At 39.1% G+C, this 18,646-nt stretch overlaps 1 protein-coding gene across 1 annotated transcript in view; it reads left to right on the top strand.

The window, feature by feature from the left end:
• Positions 1 to 391: 391 nt before the first annotated feature.
• The window catches only part of LOC104280407 (receptor-type tyrosine-protein phosphatase O-like), a gene marked incomplete at its 3' end in the record, with an annotated part of 24,650 nt that continues 6,395 nt past the window's right edge, over positions 392 to 18,646 (top strand). Inside the window, exons 1-6 of the mRNA XM_009878052.1 lie at positions 392 to 661; positions 8,125 to 8,283; positions 10,117 to 10,269; positions 11,905 to 12,351; positions 13,662 to 13,823; positions 16,470 to 16,669. Of these exons, the coding sequence (XP_009876354.1) occupies positions 622 to 661; positions 8,125 to 8,283; positions 10,117 to 10,269; positions 11,905 to 12,351; positions 13,662 to 13,823; positions 16,470 to 16,669 (1,161 nt within the window). The remainder of the gene's footprint in view (positions 662 to 8,124; positions 8,284 to 10,116; positions 10,270 to 11,904; positions 12,352 to 13,661; positions 13,824 to 16,469; positions 16,670 to 18,646) is intronic.

The following is an 18,646-nucleotide window of genomic DNA, read 5'->3' on the forward strand; positions in this document are numbered from 1 at the left end:
AGTCTTGATTTAATCATCTCTTTGGGGGGACTTAACGCTTTGTGAATTTATTGAAAATCCTCCTGCCCCGATACCCTTTTTAATCTTATCCTTCTACTGCTCTCCTGCACCTTCTGTTGGGAAAGAATGGTAGAGACTTTGTTCCTGGAGATGTAAGGGATGGAGTAGCCAGAGCATCAGGGAGCACACGGTGGGAAAAAGCCTCTGCTGCAGAGAGGCTGGCCTGATAATCAGATGCCTGTGAACTTTTGCTGACAGTGAATTGTGTTCTGAAATAATTGCTATGGTTTGATGTTAACTCTCTTGCAGAACGTGAAATATGACTTTCTCATGTAAAAGTGAAATAATAGATTTTACTTTAGCAAAGTCTTAATTCTTGTCTTGTAGAATGCAGAACCTTTCCAAGTTACTGTCCGAGAAGACAATTGTATCATTGTCTCCCTGGAAGCATCTGATGTGGTGAGCTCATCCTCTGTATATGTTGTGAAGATAGCTGGAGAATCCAAGAACTACTTTTTCCAGTTCGAAGAATTCAATAGCACTTTACCTGCCCCTGTGGTTTTTAATGCCAAATACCATGGCCTATATTACATAGTAACTCTGTTGGTAGTGAACTCAAATATGGTTTCCAAGTCAGCAAGATCAATCACTGTGTTAACCAGTAAGTAACACCTTATTCTTTCTTTCAACTGTTTTTTCTCTTTGTGTGTGTTTTTTCTTCCCCAGAAATTCTTCATGTGGAGAGGATTGGGTAGATTTTTGTTTGTTTGTTTTCAATAGGTCCTCTCTGTGTGTGGGATGAATCCCTTTGTGAGAACAGTAGGGAAGATGTGTTGAGAAGGCTTGCGAGTGCAAATTCACAAGGTCTGGGCAAGAAGAAAGGGACAGTTGTGTGTTCCCCCTGGCTGACCCTTCCTCGATACTGACTGGGGAGGCTTAACATACTGAAATAATTCTGATGGATGAACTTCCTTTCCAGATGTTCATCCTAAACTCTTTGAACCAGCAGTTCCAAAAATCTAGTAAAAGGCATCAAAAGTGTTGACTGACATTTCAGTGTAAGCATTCCTCTTACATGGTGCGGTATAATCTGTTTTAAATGCTATAACAATGTTGGGCTTTATTCCTAATATATTGAAACAGTACTAAACTGGGAAGTAGATAGCAGTCATCAAAACCAGGTGTTTCAGTACAGCTGAAGGTTTTGTGATGGAGACCCTAATTATAGTCTATCTGCTACTACCTCCAGGTGCATTGATCCTGGGGGAGAGGTGTGATTTTGTTTGCTCTGTCATCGTGCAAATCACCACAGATTTCTGTGTGATTCCTGCCATATCTTCATCTCTGCTGTTGCTCCAGAACTGTTTCTGTGTGCCAACCTGAAAACAATTTATAGAACACATAATAATTTCTTCATCTGGAAGACAGATTCAAGGAAAGACAGACAGAAAATTTGGATGCAGCAAAACCAATCTCAAGATTTATTTGTTTTTTCCTGAATGGCACGCTGGAATCTACGAACAGTTCTAGTTGGCTTGCAGAGGAGGAATGGTTATGATTTTGTGTACTTATTCTGACAATGAGGAAATGCCATCCACTGTACTAACATTCAAAACACATTTACAGTCATCTATACATTCTTCAGCCTTCCGTTGTGCGCTCAAGCTGTGCCCTGATGAAGACAACCGTGAATGTTCCCGTGGGAGAACTATCATGTTATTGGGTAATGCAAATCTTTCATGAGGCATTTGTGCAAGGACATCTAGGAGTGGTGAACAATACAAAGGTTCATAGGCAGCCTGAATTTTCTTTTCTTTTACTATCTTAACCTTGCAGACAAAGCAGCAGTTCTAATCCAATTTCCTATTTCATGGATTGTTTGTTTTCTTAAAAGAAAATAATGGAAGCATCTGGTGTTATACATAACTGAAAAAAACCCACCTCACTACGCTTTTCCAGTGGGCTTTGAATGCTGTGCTTGCAGTTGTGCACCAGGGCTCATTGTTGTTCGGTTTCCAGAGCCCACGAGGGTCACTGGCAGTGAGGGAAGGTGTGATGCAGGATGGCAGATGGAGCACACACACTCCTGCGCAGGGGGTCTCCAAAGGAAGAAGAGCACAAGTGTTGCTCAGCCCATCAAAGCCAGCCTCACACATCCCATTTCTGCCTCAGGGGGTTTCCACAAGGTGTTCCCAAAAGAGCATGAGGCTAACTGCCCCAAGGGGCATTTTCACCACCTGTCTAATGCGAGTGCACTGGCAGCATCTCAGGGTCTGAGCTGTGCTGAGCACTACAGCTGTGGTGTGACTTGTGAGCTTCTCAAGGAACAAGGGCCACTCTCCTTCCTGGTGTTTTCTGTCGGCCAGACTGATGAGTGCTAGCTCTCGTGTACAGCAGCCTCAGCTACTAACATAGGTCATCTTTTGGAGAACAAGGCTGCAGGAATGAATGAAAAGACAGTGTGGCAGCTGGGCATTTTAGGCTGTATTACCATATAGGTCTGTTGAGATCTTAAAACTCAGGTAGTGGCCGCTGGCTTCCCCTAAAAATCTGGTGATAGTTACTCTTCCTTTTTTTTTTCACTTTTCTTTATATTGATATTGTCCACTACCTGTTTTACAAATTTTTCTGACTATTAATTGACTTGATTTTTTTTGGCAGACAGTAATTAAAACAAATTCATATTTTTCTTTATGCCATATGCTCTCTCTGCCTGTTTGACATTCTTAGTTTATTTTAACCGTGCAGATGTTTAACTATCTTATTTATTCTACCTATATCTTACATGTGAAAAAATGGTACATTGCAACTAGCTTCCAGGACCAAATTAATACCTGTTCTAATTTCATTGGTATCAGGAGAGGCAGATTGGCCCCATTCATTAGGCTGCCACAAGATAAATCAAGCGGGACGGCCAGTGATGCCAATATGGTTATTCCCAAGGCTGTACTTTGATATTTCACAATAGTTTTCTGGTAACTCCTGATGCCTGCAAAGGAGTCCGTGCAGGGATAGGCAGGCAGTCTTTCAGCCTGGCCATATGCTGAAGATCTGAGTTTCATACAGAGCAGCGTGTATCCAAATTGTGCATGTCAAGATGAAAGCAAGGTCATTGAAAGAGACTGCCTACTTAGAAATTCAGTGAGAGTCATGAAAGACCTCTGCTTTGCAAAGGTATATCTTGATGACATTTCCTTTCTCCTGTTCACATCCTTCAGCAATGTGCTGCTTCTCGGCATGTTGGCAAGAAAAAGGGACATCTTTTTACACGTTGAAACTTCATCCCATTTAAGTCAGAGAAAAATTTTGATTTATCCTCAAAGGTTTCTGTCCAGAATAAAAAGATTCCTCAAGAGAAAGGTTGTTTAAAACTGAAAATATGTATTTTATGCATTATAATCATGCATCTATAATTATATATGTGTAAATATAAATATATAGAGATATATTTGTGCATAGATATTTGCACATAAAATATCTAGGCATTATAAAAATATACATATATGCATACGCATATGCTACTATTTGAGGCTTCAGTGGTTAGCTTGGGCCTTCTCTACAAGACTGAGCAATTTATTTGCTGCTTGTTTCTGATTGGAATCAGTTCAGGACCTTCTCATTCAATCAAAATACCACAAACTATAGAGTTTCCTTGTTTAGGTTCTGTAGTCCAGATTGCTGTAATGCAAAGTATGAACTATTTGTTGCAGTATTTTCTTCTCAGAGACCGAGGGTTTTCTCGGCTTGAGCATGGCACACATCCTTGCATTGCTTCCAGAGCTGGGACCTTAGAAGGATGAGCTGAATAGGATGCATTCAGCACTTAGGAAATCTATAAAATAGAACTTGAGCACAAAATAGGACTTTTTCTTCTGATTCTGTAGCAAAGCCATGTTCAGCAAATTGGGCTCAGTACTTCACTGCAGAACTAAAACTGAAACCCTAACTGTTTATTATTAACAATTCCTGTGATTATTTTCACAAGAATAGGTGTGTGAATCTTGCTCCCCTGGCCAGATTCCTGTGAGTGCAATTGTGTTGTGCCTATCAAAATGCCTCTTCTTCCACTTTTCAGTCCGGACAAGGTTAGAAGTTGTTCTGGGATCTAACAATTATTTCAAGCCTGCCTTCTTCCCCCCTTGGAATTTTTCAACAGGAGTGAAGTAACTCCAGAACTTATATAATTATTTTAGTCTTCTCCAGTGCTTTAAAGGAAGTTCCACCTTATTGCTAATTTGTTTTGAAGTAGTTTATGAGAAAAATAAAGAGCACGGATGTAAAATCAGTGACTGAAAGTCTCATTCATCCTCCATTGTCCTAGCTCGAAGCCCTGTTTTAATTTTCCTAGGGTGACTCATGCCCATATAGCCTTTTTTTCTCAAATGCACTGTCAATTTTTCTTTTTGTTGTGAAGGACAAAATGTTTGTACGTTTGAAGGAATGAGGAAAGCAGTACATTGCAAGGCTATTGTGTGCTGTAGGAAAAATGTATCTCTGCTGGGAATTGGAGAAAGCAGAGCTGCCTGACTTATTCTATCTTATGATTAGGAGTTTTGAGTGTTAAATGTCTCATTGTTTCAAAAACCAATGATTCCTTGCATAAATCACTGTAAAATATATTCCCTTTAGGGAGAGTTCTGCCTCTGTCTTCTACAAAAAAATACCCTTCTCAAGAGACCAATGGGCCTGCTGCCTGGGACTCTGATCTCTTCAGCTCTCAGAAAGTAATTGGCATTAGACCCAGTTAATGCTCAGTTGTCATCGTGCCAGATGCAGCAGGAAGTGATTCAGCAGCTTGAATCTTTTCCTCTGGCTCATTAATGGATCAGAGCTGTTGAAACAGAAGCTTGAGAAAGTTGGGGTTTTTTCCAATGAAATAAAACTTCATGGGTTTCTTTCTTAAAGGATGACATGGCACAACTTAAAGTCTGGTTATCCATTGCAGCCCTAATTTCAGCTCCATTTCAACCACCCACATGTAGTATTACATCTAGCCTACCACAGCAATCAATCATTACTACAAATGCTAAAATCAAATTGATTTGGTCTGGAATATGGTACTTATTTTCAATGTCCTTTTTTTTTTTCCTGAATTGCAAATGTTAATATGTTTGGCAGGAATTGAATGTGTTAATGGAGGATTTAGCATCCAGAATGTTCCAGGGCATTTGAGGAACGGGTTAGCTGCATCTATTATGCTATAGTGATGTTTGTATAATGTCAGCTATGCGCTAAATGCAAAATGCTTTTGAGTCCAGGAGAAACACAGAAGTTAAATTTTCCATAAACAGATATAGTGGGAAAACAGTTGCTATAGGAGCAGCAGGTTCTGAGACACTAAGAAAAAAGGCAAATTTAGGTCTTGATCCTGCAAGCTTTGTGTATGTGCACTTAATATAATCTGCAAGTCTAAAAATAAAGAGATTGTACATGAAGAAGTGCCTTAAACATGCTATTAGAGGGACACTGAAATACTCTCTCCTGTAATATGAATTCAGACATCACTGTAGTGCAGAGCATTTATAAGTTTTCTGAAGTATTATATTACACTTTATTTAGGCTGTTTCTTGAAATCTGTGAAAAGCTGTATCCTAAATACAGAAAGCTGTAAAATTAAAAGGACCAGACTGTTTATGCTCTGAATTACAAATATACATAGTGAAGAGTGACATTTTACATATTCTTTAAGTTTAATAACCCTAGGAGCAGTTAGTAAGTGAAAAATGGAACATGATTTTTATCTGCTGAGTGTCCTTTTAATTTCACAGTGTACAAATAGCTTTTGATGTGAAGATTTGGTGCCGAAGGAAGTAAGATAATTGGAGAATCTTTAAATTGCATTATATCACTCATGCTACTCTGTTAACATCAGCCGTGAGCAAGGAGAGGATAGTAAGCGGAAGATAACAAGAAAGAGACTCTGTGGTCATTACCACTTAATTCAATTATTGGTTAATTAAATCAAAGCATCAGGAGGAAAAATCATTTGGATAAAAAATGAATATAACTTCTATCCTTTATTTGATTCGTTGTAGAAAGGAATAAATGGGGTAATTTAATCACTGACATAAGAAAGTTTCAGTAATTCTTTCAGAGTAAAGAGACCTCAGATGTGAATGATATCGCAGGCCCAGGGCACACTCACTAACATGAAAGTTGTCTGTATGTAAGAGACTGTATGTAGAGATTGTAATTGACATTTAAACTACTATCGTGTGCTGTGTAAGCTGTGATATGAACCCTCTGGTCATGTGGAGGGACAGATCAACTATTTATTTCAGAATAAGCGATGGGAGAAGTCTCAGCAGAAATAAGAAAGTAGGCTTTGTTTCCCATGATATCCTTTACTCAGATTTATTTCTGGGCTGTCACAAATTGTCAGCAGAGTTTTTATGGATCTCGTAACCGAAGTGTCTGTTGTTATCCGTGAGATTGGGAGTTTCCCTTTATAAGTGGTTAACATAGAAATATGCTAATATTTACCTAAAACTAACAAAATGCCTTTTCCATGAGAAATAGTTTAATAATCCCACGCTACTGCATTGCCATGCTCTGACAAACTTCAAAATGGCAGCACGACTTCTTAAGACTTGGGGAAAGATTCTGTTTGCATCTGTGGCTTTTGTACTTAGGTTTTTTTTCCTTCTCCACTTCTCATCACATCTGGAAACTTTATACTGTGGTGGAAATACTATGCTGGTAATTGGGATTTAATTTTTGCTCCCACTACACTCTTGCTTTTCCTTCCTTGATTAACCCATTCCACTGTCTCTGGGATCATTCCACACTTGAAACTGATACTGGTCTTCCCTTTCATCAGCTCTTTCTCGTGACCACTGCGACTGTATGCTCTTTTGTGAAAAATACTTTATTACTTTTTCTCCAGGGCCTACCACAGCAGAATTTTGAACTCAGATGTGTCCTCTAAGGCCATACTAATCAACAGCCTGGATTTTTCAATCTTTTCCCTGCAGTATACAGGAACTAAATCAACACTATAATACTTAAAAGGATGTAGGCATAATTACTGTGGGTGTTATGCATTAACTACCTCTATTAAAATACATTGGTATGACAAATTGCAACTAACCGTGTTTTGAATATCTGCTTGGCCCTTTTATCCAACGTATAGTTTGCTATAATCAATGTTTGCTATAATTATTTTCTGGCTAAGGATAGCACTGAACACAAGGGTAATATTTTTGTATGTGCATGGATAAAGAAGGCTAAATAAAACTGAGACTCTTATTGTTAGCAACAATGCATCTGCAGTGAGTTGACACAGCTTTCCATAGTTGATGGAGCTACACTAGTCTAATTGCTGCATCACAGGAAACAAGGTCTTTTTGTTTTACTTTTTGTAGCCAGGTGGCTCAGAGTTTGGAGCACTAGATCAGCAGTTCCTCACTTACTTTCTTTCTGTGCAGAGGCTTCCCCTGTGCCCTCTAGTAGACCACTTTACTTCTCTGGACCTCAGTTCTTTATCTGTGAAATAATGGTAATGGTACTGCTATATTGTGTAGAAGTTTCATGTGGTTGAATATGTTGAAGATGGTGGCCTTCTCAGATATAGTAGGAATGGGGACTATGTAATTAACCCATGAAATAAAAGTGATTAATACATATCAAAATAAAAAATCTTTATTCAGGTAGCTTGCTTTGGCTGTTACATGATAAGCTTCTCAGCTAATCTTAAAAGTTCACATTTGTGTCAAAGCTATGAACAATTTCAAGTGTTTTGGTGTTTTTGTCTGGGCACTTTTATGTGATTGGCAAACATAAAAGATAAAATTCTTTCCATGGTGATGACTGTGAATGCTTAAATAATAACTGCTATTTCAATGTGATTTTTTGTGATAAATAAGGAAATTCTTCTGTTAAAGTGTAAGCATCAAAAACATTAATTGTTTTGTGGGAAAACACACAAACATGGGCTTTTACAAAATCCCAGGAAACTTTGCAACAGACTTTCATGAAGCCCTGAGTATTACTTAGTAGAGTTACAAGTGTCTGTGTCATGCCTAGCAAAACCATGTTTCGTTGGTGTGGTGTGTGTGAAGAACTCAGTTTGCCTATTAATCTGCTCCTTTCTTCCTTTTTTCCTTTTATTTGTATATCCTTTAGAACCCCTTCCTGTGAGCAGTGTTTCTATCTATGATTATAAACCATCTCCAGAAACAGGAGTATTGTTTGAAATTCAGTACCCAGAGAAGTACAATGTTTTTACCAGGGTAAATATAAGCTATTGGGAAGGAAAAGACTACCGAACAATGCTGTACAAAGGTAGGAGGAAACTATTCCACTAAAACTTAATGCTCACTCTGCTGGAAACATTTTAAACAGTGGTCTTAGGTGTGATTTTGACATGTGTTAGTTATAATGATTTATATTTGATTTATATTTCTAGTAAAGTGTCTGTTTATATAGTAACTTTTATATCATAAAGTAAGGGATAGGTCTTCAAACAGAGTTGATGGTTCACTTTGGATTTAAACTTACTTCCCATTCTAGTTCTTTCCACCATTTTTTATCTTCCCTGCTGCTGTGCAATCTGAAACAAAGGAAAAGGAAAGAAACCCAAAACCTAGTAGGAAAAGATATGGTTTTGCTTTCTAGATATGCTTGTTGGAATCCCTGGAGGACCTCCTGTGTCACCCAAAAGCATTAGAAACATTTCCAGTCTCTTCCCTCTGATCAAGGTTTCCTCTTTGGCGAATAGCTTCTAGGAGCTGGGAAACCCATTCAATATGTGTGATTCCTGGAGCAGGATTTAAACCTGTGTTAGCTCTGTATCACCATATGGTGACAGAATGCTAATTGTGCCATGTTGTATAGTATTGTATATTACTGTAGCATTCAGTATTGTCCCTGAGATAATAAATTTGGCTGTATATTATAAATTTCAAATTTTTGAAAATAATCTAACCAAAGGCAATCAATCTAATAAACAGTCAGTCAAAACAGTTTAAACAACCAATCTAACCACCTGAACAATCTAGTGAGTAAGTTATGCTTTCTTTTTTATTTACTTATAACTGAAATCCCTTTTGCCCTTTTGTATAGCTTAAGCATAGCATCTATCTCAGAGATAGCAGTGGGACTATGCACCAGAAAGCATCCTAAGATATGAGAAAGGCACCTACATACTCTTCAGGCCCTGAAGCTCCAATGGTTTAATATTGCATAGTGTCTGTAAAATGCCTTTGAGCAATCCGGTAGGCTCTGGATTGAATTTTAGGTGCTGAACTAAGGCTCCCAAAGTAGTAGTCTAGTCACTATAAGCTCTCTCTAAAGTCAGCAGAGGGAGATAACACACCTCCAGAAGGAGGTAAGAATATTTTGGAGTCTATTTGCTTCAATACAGTGTGAGGCTAGAAATTACATTTTCAATGCTGTCAAGTTCCAGAGGTTAGAAAGGGTGATTCTGAATCATAGCACAAAATATAGGTGATGCCTTTCTAGAGAACAAAAAGGATACCAGCAGTAATTTTTTTCTTTTACAGCTAATACATAGTTCCAGGGGCTGTGATACTGCAGCTGCTGCTGCTCATAAATAGAGAAGTCAACCTGAATTAAGAGATTCACTAATCAACTTGCACTCTCTTTCCTGTAACCAAATAGCCTTAAGCAACTTCTCTTCAGGCTGCACATGTACCAATGGTGGATGTGAGCTCCGCTCCCAGTGCCACAGCTTGTGCTAGGTTGCGTGGCGGGTGGTCCTTTGAGCATAAACCCTGAATGTTGTACCTCCATCAGCAAAAGACCAAGGAGGCTTTTGCGTGCAGCAGTTAAAGAAACTGTCAGATGCTCTTCTGAGATATTTGGCATCACGTGGAACAGGTTGCCAATTTCAGTTCCCTTTCCTGTAGAAAGTAGTTCATGTTTCTTATGCTTGGCTTTTTATATATTTTTTTTAGCAAAGTGTCTTTGACAGCCAGGGAAAATGTTGGCAAACAGAATTATTAAAATTCCATGTTTCAGACCAGGCTGAGCAATGTTTAAACATCTGAAACACTGCCAGTTCAGCGTGTGCAGTTGCATTATCAGAAAGTGAATGTTTGATGCACTTTCCTCTTTTTTTTTTTTTTCCGTTTCTTCTTTTTACACCTTCTGCAGATTTCTTTAAAGGTAAAACAGTTTTTAATCACTGGCTGCCAGGTATATGCTACAGTAACATCACATTTCAGTTGGTATCGGAGGCAACCTTCAACAAAAGCACACTAGTGGAATACAGTGGGGTCCAGCATGAGCCCAAACAACACAGAACAGGTGAAGAAAATTATTATGTACCATTTGCTCCAAGTCTGTATGGCTGATTTCCTTTCTGCCCTGGGGAGGGGACTGATCCTGTAGAGAGGAGGGGGCGTGGGGGAGCAGTCCTGGAGGCTGTTCCTGACCAGGAGCATCAGAGGAGAATGCCGTGGCGGGTACTTAGGGTGATGTGTAGAATAGAGTGCAAAGGAAAATTTGCATGAGCGTTTCTGTTGTAAAGCTTGCTTCTTAAGAAATAAATTCTGCATCACATGAGATATCCTAGGCCTTGTGCTAGGAATTAAGTTTTAAGGCACAGGAATAGCCGCAGTAAGTGTACTATTGATCTATCTATATTGGTCTGTCTCTTTGTGCAATGAATCATATATAAACCATTGGAAAAGGCCTTTCTCATTGTGAAGTCTTCTGTCATGGATAAGAACACCATAGTCACCCCACTTGGTGGCTAGTTTATGCCCTGAAGCATGAACTTTTAATTTCCGAGACAGCAATATTGCAAAGGCTGGAAATTGCATTTGTTCAGGATCCAGAACTAATTTAATTTGGTCCTGGGATGGTGCCCAAAATTTTTCTAATAATCTGTTGGACCACAGACATTTTCCAGGGTCCAAAGTGAAATGAACCAGTGGTAAAATCAAAAGGCCAAATCTTCAGATGAATACGCTGATGTTGGTCCATTGCCTTGGACAGAGCAAATCCAACTGATGCCAGCTAAGTTCTCTCCTGAGGATCCTGGATAAAGTTTTCAAGATATTGAAACATAAGAAGGCAAACTAGCAGGGTCACATTTTTGTTTCCTGCTGCCCTCCCATCTTTCATTCTTCACATGGACTGCAACAAGATTGTAGTGACTGGTTTTGTATTAGTGGCTGTGGCTGGGATGGGAGAGGTGTATTGTAAGTTCTCAGCTTGAAAGGTGCCAGTCAAAATTGTTTGCAGAGGCTCCTTGCACTTATCATGTATAAAGCCAGACAGACAAGCAATTACAGTAAGGCAGACAAAAAGCTATGTGCTCACCTCATGGCATAAGCTGAAGTAACTTCTTTGCGTGCTGAAGTCCTGTCTTCTGGAGCCCCATATCTTAAGATCAAGCTTTCACTAATACTAAAATTTAAACTGACATTTAATGCTTCTGAAAAGGTGGCTGCTAAAAGCACATGAAAAGCCCCATAGCAATGTGAAGGTCATACTTTTTAAGTTTGAGGTATGCCATATATTAGTTTTGCATATGTTTTTCAATTCATTTCTACAGAAGTCTTTTATTCCATGATCAAGTTCTTTCTGGAAGACACAGTAAAACAAATGAAGGTCCAGTCTTACAAATTCACCCTCAAGTAGCCTTGCAGCTGTAACAGCACTGAAGTCTGATTTACTGTGACTTCATTTTAACTTTTCTTACTGGTATTCCTGAATTGTGTTTCTTTTGAGAATTTACACTCATCTTGATTCCACTAGAATCACTTCCACTATAAGTATATGTAAGGGAAGGGAGAATCTTCATAAGAAGAGGTTATTTCAGAATTTCTCTCGATGCATTGTTTTTCTGCAAACAATATTTCTCTGGGGAATTAACACATTGCAAAGCTGCACGGAACATGCCTATTAAAAGACTAACCCTTACTTCTCTTCTAGTTCCTTACCCACCTAGAAACATTTCTGTTCAGATTGTACCAATCAACAGAAACAATTGGGAAGAGCACAGCGGGAATTTCGCAGAAGAATCATTCATGGCACCACAAGAAATCATAAGGAAAAAAAAACTTAGCCATTTTCCTGACAATACACCTGAAATTCCAGCAGCGAACACATCTGCAGCTTGGCCAGAGTACCGCTATAACAGCACTGAGTATGAAACCACATCACAGCCATACTGGTGGTCTAACGAAGCAGAGTCATCAGAGGGTGAAGAGGAGTTTGTCAATGCAGTTTCCAGTGATTACGAGGCCAATGACGTCAATACATCTGGAAAGTTCACACCAGAGCCCCCTTCCTTCCTTCCTGTCCAAATGGTGCTGACCTGGTTACCACCAAAGCCACCTACTGCGTTTGATGGTTTCCATATCAATATTGAAAGGGAAGGTAAACCAGAGCCTTATTTGTACCTCTTTTCTGTAATTCCATCTGTGCGTTTTCTGCTCTATGAATTACTAATTACCTAGTACTGTGCTTCAGAGGGCTTTGTTAGATGAAAGCTGGCGAAGGGCTTTTTACAGGGGCCTGTAGTGATAGGACAAGGCGCAATGACCTGAAACTGCAAGAGGGTAGATTTAGATTAGATATAAGGAAGAAATTTTTCACCATGAGAGTGGTGAAGCACTGGAACAGATTGCCCAGAGAGGTTGTAGATGCCCCATCCCTGGAAGTGTTCAAGGCTAGGTTGGATGGGGCTTTGAGCAACCTAGTCCAGTGGGAGAGAGGTGTCCCTGCCCACAGCAGAGGGGTTGGAAATAGATGATCTTCAAGGTTCCTTCCAACCTTAAATATCCTATGCTTCTATGATTGATTCTGTGATCTCCTGTACTTCTGGAGAAGTTTCTTGCCTTGAATAGCAACTAGTTCTGGCTGGACATCATAAAAGTGTGGGAGGAGAGGTATATCATAGTTTCTCTTTTGTTAAACAAAATTTATACTGATGTACATACTACTGCACTGTTTACACAGCAGTTATGGTAAAAGCATTCCGGTATTAGAGAAAAGAGAATCAAGCTGATAGAAATTTCAGACGATGAAGGTACGTTGTGCCATGTAGGTTTGTCTGCCACTGAGAAAGGTTCTCAGGAGGACCTTGACTGCAAGGAATATAGAGAAAAGATAGTCTAAATTCAGATTAACATTTGTCTCAGAGGACATACTAAACATATTCCATAGGCCATAAGGAAGCTGCGGTGGAGAACGGGAAGAGTTTTCAAGTGATGGAGCTACAAGAAAATTGCCATATTGCTTAAAGATTTTATCTTTTAAAATCTTTATGCAAGTCAATTTTATTTCCTGACAAGCAGTTTTCATAAACCTTCCCACACTGAGGGCAAAAACTTTTTTTCTTTTTTGTTGAATAAGAATGCAGAAGATAGAATATTGGAACACTTTTCTTCCATGCTATGCTGTTTTTCACTTGCACAGTCATGGCAACCCTATTTTATCATCCCTTCTATGGAATGAAAATTTGGCCTGGGTTTATTGTTCTCCACACCTATAATGCAACCTTGGTCATTAATTACTGTTGTGCTGATGACAAGAAATAAAACTACCCACATAAATCCAGTCCTTTTGGATACCTTTTAATCCCACAGCAGAAATAGTATTAGCATTTCTGATATTAATCATTTTCTTACTGGCTGGAGCCCTTCAAATTTCAATTAATCCACCCTTCTTTTTCCCGTCTGATTTAGAGAACTCCACGGAATTTTTGACAGTAAGTGAGGACATTCACAAATTTGTAGCTGAACTGAAAGAACCAGGAAAATATAAGTTGTCTGTAACAACATTTAGCTCGTCTGGCTCTTGTGAAGTTCGGGGAAGTCAACCAGCAAAGACTCTTAGCTTTTACATCAGTAAGTATCCCAACAAATCGGTCTTTTTCTCACAGACCAATATAACTTTAACGTACAGAGTTTGACGACTGCGGCATCTGCTGCATGATCAGAAGAGTCTGGTCTTCCGGAATTCCCAGTGCTCGAGAAGGAAAGATAGAAAAATGCTACATATTATACCCTGCTTGGATGGGCCTTCATTGTGCCATCTTGGCAGAGCTCAGAACTGAAAGCGTAGAGTCATTGATAGAGTCATTGCCCAGCATTCAGAAGTTCCCCTCTCACATCTTTCAAGGAGAGAGGATATAATTCCAATAATTAAATGGGTAGTTATAGAGATTCTTGAAAATACTTAACTTCCTTACTCCTGGAGGCTCTATGTGCCGGGTTAGGGATAAAGGGCATCTTGGGCTGAGAATCTGGGAATTGCACAATGAAACACTGAACTCTGAAATTACATGATCTTTGAGAGAACATGAGGCAAATTACATTAAATTAAATAGTTCAGCTTGCTAAATTCAGAGGAGAAGTAGTAATTTATTATTTCCCTGTAGAATCCCAGTGTTTCTTAACTGAAGATTTAGTAAAAGACAAAGTAATCACTGTGTAAACTAATACTATGACTTAGGATTAAATCAGCAAATGAGATGGGTGTTGGCAAATTCAAATTATTATCCTTCTAATGTTTGTAGTCACCTTTGTACCTTTTTCTACAAAAAGAAACAGATAATGCCCATAGAATGAGATTATTTTACATGTTGGAGGAGAGTGCCTCCCCTGAATTGTGAATGCTGCAACAAGACATGGTAGCTAGGGCTGGCAGAAATATTTATATTAAAGGGAAATGTGCTAAATTACTTACGTACATTACTAAAAAAAAATGTGGCTTCAGTAGCTCACAACTTTTACAAATACTAGCTATTTAGGCTTAAATTCACCTTTATGCTTAACTGCATGTATCAGAATTCCACTATTGTTCCTATGTTTTCCACAACTTTATAGTTGAAAGAAACAATACTTGGAAAACAAAGAGAAAAGAGGAAACAATGTACAAAAGCAAGAGTGTCTGGTGGTGTAATTTCACTGTCTTCTAGTTTTCTTTAGGAATAGTTGTTAGAGAGCTTCATTATAGGCAAAGCATTAAAATATATGTAGGTATTTAAGTATATCAAAAAACTACGTAGCATTGCTACTAGTAACAAATGTTATTCCATTTTACAAGGTGTGACTTATTTCCATTAAGCACTGTGCAATACAGGGTCCTCCATAAAGTCTGCTCATTGGGGATAAAGACCTAAGAGAAATGAGAATAATCCAAATACAGGTGTATGGATTGCTAGGCTAAGGATGGACCTGAATCTCGTTGTGTATAATGTCTTAAGATGTTAAAGGAATATAATGAATATATTCATTTTACATGTAATGCATGAGAACATTTGGTTTTGGGTGGGTTTGGTCTGTTAGTTTTGTAGGCTTTTAGAACAAGCAGTTATCTTACTTAGTCTGTCAAACACGAGATCCTTAATATTTTAGTTAGATTTTATATGTATTTCTGGTAGTATGCCAAATGTGAGATGTGCACAGGAACTCTTAAGGTGAAATTGCTTTTCCATTCCCCTTTATGAGTCTGATTAAGTAGGCTTTTGTGTGGGGACTAGAACTTTGGGCCGTGACATGAGATAGTTTAGTTCCCTTAAAGTGAATGCTGAAGCAATTTCTGAATAGTAAGAGCTACACATACGTCCACTGCCTCCGAAGACTAATCTAATGATCAAATTCCTATTTGTTCCTGAGTAGGTGTGGGTCTGCTGTCATGAATAAATTTTGCTTCAGCCTTATCTTATCCTTGTAGCACTCAGTCAGTGAATCATCCTGTCAAATTACTGGCTTGCATTACACAACATTTTTGTTGCACCCAGAGAGCAGTATGGATGGTCTAATTTTATAGGCTGATCTTACATCAGATTCATTTTATTTTCTTTAAGAATGTAAAGTACCATTAGAATTGCATGGAGGAAGGAATGTTAAGGAAAGAGCTGTCACAAGCATTACTTAAAAGTGACAAGAAAAGCTGATGATTTTCATGAAATCTGAAATTTTGACCAAGTCTGGCTGAAGTTATTTTCCAAATTGTTATTTTTATCTATGTTTAAACCTGTGTCCTCTACCAAGTGCTTCAAAAAGTCCGATGGAGAATGAGATTCTTCACTGTGGTAACCTCTATGAATTTGATTTTCACACTTCAAGGATGTAGTACACTTGAAGGATATGTGGAGAGTATGTGGAGAGGTAAAAGATTTTATGTGCTTATCCTTTAATGTTTGCCAATCTGTACATTATTGGATAACACTGTTTTTAAACATTCCCTTGGAGCAAATCTGATAGTGCTGGGTGTTTTCTGGCAAGCAACAGAGAATACTGCCATCTGAATTTTCAAACAGTGATATTTCTCTTGTCATCTGCTCCACTACAGGTAAAATATCACCAGCCGCAGGCTGTTTTCCGGGGACTACCATCTTCACTGCCCAAAGGCTGTGGAGATGGACACCTGTCATTCCAGCCTCTTTCACTAGTAATAAATAATTGCCTGAAAGGAAAGTGTTTTAACATATGTGCCTCAAATGCATCGAGTGGCTTGCTCACCTGTGCTTTTGGGATATGTTCCAGGCCCAACAGGTGAATGGATAGAAGAGCTCACTGAAAAGCCCCAGCATGTGACTGTGACAGTCCTAAGCTCCACTACTGCCCTGACGTCCTGGACAGCGTCACAAGAGAGCGGCAGCAATAGCACCATCGTGTCTGTGGTGTCCCTGACCTGTCAGAAGCAAAAGGAAAGTCAAAGACTTGAAAAAAACTACTGCACTGAGGTAAGGGTCAGAAGCTGGAGCCTTTTCAAATACAGGAGAACATTACTCATCATCCTCCTGTTGGGGATCGTTGTGCCCAAGGGCGTGATCAGGCTCCAGGCTGCAGAGCACAACAGTAGGTGCACCCTCGTGTAGTCTAGAGACCAGACTGATGCAGAGCAGAGAGGAGAGCAGAGCGTTCAGGAATGAAAATGTGTAGTAAACCACAGTAGTGTTAAAATTGTATTTAAGTTGGACTGCCAGTGGTCAATCCTTTGTTCAGTCTTGTGAGTTATGTTGTACTCTTTGAGACATTTTTGTGGCAGTAGGCACAATGGTGCCATATTGTAACAATGCTTAGGCTTGTGCTATGATCCATTTGTATTAAGGAGAGAGCTCACATGCATGGTTATCATCAAACTAGCATAAATTCTGTCTTAGATATCCTACACAGGAATACAAAACCTGACTCTCAACTTTCTGGAAGTTCAGACATGATCAGAAGTCAAGTTTTCTTTTAATCCGTAAGAAAATGTGTTGGCACTGTAAGTAAATAATAATTCAGGCCACCTGAATTTGGATGGACAACACTTCTTTAAGGTTTCTACGTGAGACGTATTTATAACAATCAAGAATCCTGAACCCCAAAATATGGCAGTTTCTGTTACTTGAAATCCTTCGTGAGCGCAACCTCATGTCAGATCATGTGGCTATGATGGATTGGTGACAAGTGGCTTCACTTACAAAGAAGTTTTAGCCCACATCTCGGTTACTTTACCAAGATGCTAAAAAAGCCATTTTCTGAGCAGAGCCTCAACTTCTGTCTGGATCCCCAAATGTGTGTGATGGAGGAGTCTGCAAAGGACTGCAGTGCAGCCCGGCTGCACCCTCAGCCCACAGGAGACCGCTAGCACTCACACTAAATCTTCATCTCTTTCAACTTTGTGATTAGCCCTGCAAGTTGATTAATGCAGAGAGTCTGCATCCTTTAAAAAATGTATTTTTAAATTATTTTTTGTAAAATGCTTTGAGTTTTATTCCAAGAATGGCTGTGAACTTAAATGTGTGGAAGTGCCTTTTCATGACAATTTGAGAATTGTTTTTCATAATCAACTTGTAATCTCGTTGAGTTATTCTCCTTCCATCTATTAAAAGGGCAGCCATTTGATCATGAAGGAAAACAATAGAGTAGGTGATTATAAACTACAGATCACAAGTATATACATCAATGATTAAAGTAAATACTATAGGATTTATCTACAAACTCAAAACCAAGTACCTAAACTTAATGCGTCAATAAACAAGATATCTGCAAAGGCAAATGCATGTTTGTTGCATGTAGGTAGAATGGTCTACAGTTATTTGTTTCTTTCTGTCATTACAAATATTCATACCACCTCTAATCAAATTTTATCAGATTATATGGGGAATAATTAACGGCTCTTGGTTTGAGTTCTCCTTGACAAGCTGAAAAGGGTAAAATTCATTGCAGAGTTCTATCCTTCTCTAATGTTGTTCATGACTTGAAAGTGTTTTAGCTGTCCAAAGCAACTGTTAAATTCTGTTCCCCACTAAATCTGTGCTGGCAATGATACATTTATGTCCATTGTAGTAAACCACCAGTGCAAAAGTGGCTGTGATACAGACTTTGGAAAGGTTGCAAAGAAAGTGTTAGTAAGAAATACCAGCCTGGAGTTCTAGAAGGGGTCCTTTCCTCAGAGCCGCTCTGTGCATTTGCTGTTAGCTGGCTCTTCAGGAGATGAGACTTTTCTACACAGTATCAGGCTAGAGGGCTGGGTGGGGAGAAATCTTATGAAGTTCAACAAGGGCAAGTGTAGAATTTTGCATCTGGGAGAGAATAACCCCATGTGCCAGTATAGGTTGGGGACTGACCTGCTGGAGAGCAGCGTAGGGGAAAGGGACCTGGGGGTGCTAGTAGACAGCAGGATGCCCATGAGCCAGCAATGTGCCCTCGTGGCCAAGAAGGCCAATGGCATC

This window comes from Apaloderma vittatum, unplaced genomic scaffold, assembly GCF_000703405.1.
Source record: "Apaloderma vittatum isolate BGI_N311 unplaced genomic scaffold, ASM70340v1 scaffold16640, whole genome shotgun sequence".
In the NCBI taxonomy this organism is placed as follows: domain Eukaryota; kingdom Metazoa; phylum Chordata; class Aves; order Trogoniformes; family Trogonidae; genus Apaloderma; species Apaloderma vittatum.